Source organism: Limulus polyphemus, unplaced genomic scaffold (assembly GCF_000517525.1).
Source record: "Limulus polyphemus unplaced genomic scaffold, Limulus_polyphemus-2.1.2 Scaffold64, whole genome shotgun sequence".
NCBI lineage: Eukaryota > Metazoa > Arthropoda > Merostomata > Xiphosura > Limulidae > Limulus > Limulus polyphemus.
The window spans coordinates 816,205-820,428 of NW_013665674.1; the positions used below are offsets into that span (position 1 = coordinate 816,205).

The 4,224-nt window shown below is 32.5% G+C and overlaps 1 protein-coding gene across 1 annotated transcript in view; it reads right to left on the reverse strand.

Moving 5' to 3' along the window:
* LOC106464932 (proto-oncogene tyrosine-protein kinase receptor Ret-like) overlaps positions 1 to 4,224 on the reverse strand; it is a 77,660-nt gene that overhangs the window by 63,777 nt on the left and 9,659 nt on the right. The window contains exon 2 of the mRNA XM_013925106.2: positions 1,793 to 2,059. Coding sequence (XP_013780560.2) covers positions 1,793 to 2,059 — 267 coding nt within the window. The remainder of the gene's footprint in view (positions 1 to 1,792; positions 2,060 to 4,224) is intronic.

The window sequence follows — 4,224 nt, forward strand, 5'->3', positions numbered from 1 at the left end:
ATTTGTTAGTGTCAATTTTGTTCATGAGTTGAGTTTTATTGTGGGGAATGTTGGAGTACTTTTCAACTATAGCTGGTGGGAATTTATTGGTGTGAATAAAGGAATGCTTTAAGTGATTAATTTCGTCATTTATGTAGTCCGTTGAACAGAGTCTTGTGGCTGTGTTTATGAAGTTTTTTAAGTGTATTGATTTTTTGTGTGGTGTCATGAGCGGAATTCCAGGGGATGTAGAGGCCGGTCTGTGTGTTCTTACGGTGAATTTTGGTTTTAAACTGTGTGTCCGATCTAATAATGTTGAGGTTAAGAAAAGATAACTGTTTATTGTTTTCGAGTTCTATGGTAAATTTGATGTTGGGATGAATGGAGTTTATGTGTTCATAGAAATTCGAAAAAGATTAACTAAAGAGAAAGAGAGAGAATAATTTTTAGAAAAACAGAAATATTATATATCATTTTCTTGTTGCTTACACTTCGTATGTGAACTGTGGTAGAAGATGTAATACAGAATATTCTTACTAAACTCTAACATTTTAACTTTTGCCTGATTTCTGATTGTCTGATTTCATCTTTAGGAAAATGTTGTTATTTGCTTAACTCGACCTCATATTACTAAAGTGTACAGTATTACTCAATATGGTATAGTAAAAGAAGAAGATAAAAAAGGAACTATAAAACAGGTTTCGTAATTTTTATATTAGGTAAATTAAACACCTACAGAATTGTTAGTTACAAACAATATCACCCTATCAAGTACAAAACACCTTATAATTACAAGAAGACGAGAATATGTATAGAAATCTTAGTAAATTAAACATTCCATTGTCGATATTTCATTAAAAAGTTTAAAACACGATTTCCTACCATGTACCATAATCAGATATGTTATAACTACTAAAAACACACATACATGTGTACGTATAGAAGAATTGAGGAATATAATGCAAGAATCTTGGTGAATCCCATTCTATAAATGGACCAGTTTGCATAGAGAACATGCAAATTACATTAAGCTTTATTCCCAGGTAATTAAGATATGTATGCAAATATAAGGACTAGTCATCCTTACTATACTTCAATTCAGACGTCAGTTAATTTTTCTAGAAGAGATCTCGCATAGTTCAACAAAGAGATGGTACTAGAGGCCCGCCTGGTAGGTACATTTGTAACCCAGAATTTGTATGTATATATTACCGAGGTGTCAGTAACAACAGTCTTTAAGATAATACTAGCAAGGATTGCCATTGGTGGCAGGAAGAACATCACAAAAGTGATCAGAATCATCTTACGTTGAGCCGTATTGAAAGAAGAAATTATGAGAGGTATTCCTAAAATAAAATGTTGATGTTGTTTTTCTGGACACTGTTACGATTGAAGTATGTTGATATATTCCAGATAAATCCTTCAAAAACATCATGCTGCTTCATTATCACATATGGTAGTCCAACACCATTTTGAATCTTTGTTGGACGGATGTTTCGTCCAACTTCTGTGTGAAGGAGTGATAAGCTGATAATCTGGCGAGTCAAAAAAATGTAGAAATGCCTATTAGTATAAGCACTTTCAGAAGATTAGTGTTTGTGTTGTTGTTTATTCTAAAGCTTTTCGTAGTAGTTTTCTACCCCAGTACTTCAATCAAATGATGGAATATTTAATAGAAACTTTTCGTGTATATGTTAAGTTTACTTTTAAAGAATTTTTGAGCGCTTTCATTAGTCAATGATGAAGCTTAGATATTTTTAGCTAATATTCGTTCTATGATATATTTACATTTACTTTTAAATCAAATAATTACCAATATACTGTCCTTTGGGCTCCAAAGGCTTCGCAAGTGCTAAGTGTCCTGTAGAAGGGTTGAACTTGAATAGATCTTTCCTTTGGTGTTGAGAGCCATCTTTTTCTTGTAGAAATACACTTGTGATTTGATAGTTTACTGCACGTCCACCAGAAGGGCTGATGTTGTCCGTAGGTATACCAAACAGCTTGTAGAATGACACACCAGGCGGATAGAAGATTGGTATAATGATGTTTACGTTTCTTTGTGAAAACAAAAGACAGGACCCTAAAAGTAAAGAAGAAAATACATAATATGGTGTTTCGTTTATTCATTTCTAAGTTAGGTTTTTCAAGGGTAAAGATGGTGAGCGAGATTTCATTGTAAATAATCTGATATTCAGCAACATTCATAAACTAGATGGGCATACAGTAGAGCCCGTAGGTCCACGCATCATTAATCACATTAATCACCCTAAAAAACAACAACAAAAACAGATAATATGTTCGTCGTTATCAATGGACACAGACCATTTTTGGCAGGACAATGAGAAATAATATTCTACATGTGTCTACCAAGTTTCATCAAAATCTGGTAATTTTTAACTGAGTCATAGGGAAAACATAGTGTGAAAAATCGGTCCCCATGTTAACAGATAGAGAATTTCTTTTCATGGCCTTGTTGTAGCCGTGACCTTGAATCTTGACCCTCCAAAAACTAAATAATTCGAAGTTGGATCATTGTCAAAATTTATACCAACTTTCGTCTAAATCCATTCAGCGGTTTTTGAGAAAGCTTGCTGACAAACACATACACAAACAAACACACGCACAGAGGTGAAAACTTTAGGTAATCAGTTCGAATGCGACACCATACTCGGTAATCGTTGTAGAAGAGGATACCCAACTGATGAAACAGTGCTATCTGTTCTTTATAAGTAAGAACGCAAGAAAATTATACTTAATTAGATTTACTCATTAACAGGTTAATTTTAATTTCGCTCTAAGCGGGTAGCGTACTCTAAGAATATAAAGAACAGTGCAAAAGACATTGAAAAGTATTACTGTCACATTCAAGCATGCTGTACTGCTATGCATAACAAATGGTTTTCGTAAGTTAATAAAAGAAATGAGAGAAAATTAGAGACAGTATTATGCATCGTAATAATACGAGCACTTTCTGAAAATTAAAGGGTTTTTGTATTTTGATGCTAACCTTTTCCTTTGGTCTTGCGTGTTTTGACGTATCATGTAAGACTTAATTCTTAATTCAACTTTTATATCTGTTTTAAAATACCCTTTGCCTTCTAAAAGCTTTAAAGCAATAAACGTTTGCTACTCTCTTTAAAACACTTTCACACATCATTTGCAGTATATCCCTCATCTGAACGTTAACTTTGCATTCAAAGATAATTTGTACGGTATATTGTATGAAACTAACTGAACTATATAGTGACAAAATATCATTTGGAACACTTTCATTCAAAACTATATGATGTGTAAACTGACCCCCCTCTAATTCTGAAAAAGAATCATTGGGCTACTTTATGTAAAACATACTACCATCCATTCATGTTATGTAATATTTGGGTGACGGTTTTGTGTAATGTCCGTTGGTTTATTTACATATAGTGTTATTTAAGGGATAACAAATCTTCATATTACTTAGCAGGCCAGAGTTCTTGTTATCGGATTTTGGCTAGTAGCCAAGTTAAACATCGTGTCGTAGCCTTATAACACAGAAATAATTTGTACTGACGAATTACTTCACTAAATTAGTGAATTGAATTTATTTAATTTAAAGTAATTAAAATTTGTTAACCTAATGACTTTGCTTCAATGAACGAGTTTGTTTAGTTGGATATTTTTGAATTATTAGTTTTTCGAAGTTTCGGATTATCAATCATTTTAAATACATAATTAAACTTAACTTTAATTTGTACAAAGATCAAACAACAACAAAATTTAATTGACCATAGGTTGTTTACTATTATTTTGATTTTAGACACATATGACAAAGGAAAAAAAAAAAAGCTAAAAGGGTGAAACCAAGTGTAAAACACTAAAATTCGAATGTATTTTGGACAAAGCTAGGTATTAAAGGATACGTTATGTTATTATATATTTAGGCATAGGTCATAGTTAAAATCATAAATAGATATAGACTTTCGGTCTTTTCTCACGCTAAAATATTGTCTTCAAAGTTAGCACAATTCATACCGCTCGTCCCATTGTTTTAAGGTTATTTTATTGTTGTTAATTCGAACATTCACACGCGGTTGGACGAATGCTCCAGGAAAAGGAGTTGAAAGGTCGTCCAAAACTATAGATTTCAAGGTGAGAAAATACCAAAGGTTTCCTAATGTATATCGAGGTTCTTATAAGTGGTCTATCGATTTTTGCGACTCTACGTGCTTTCAACTATAACAACCAAAATGTTTAAATTAGAATCGG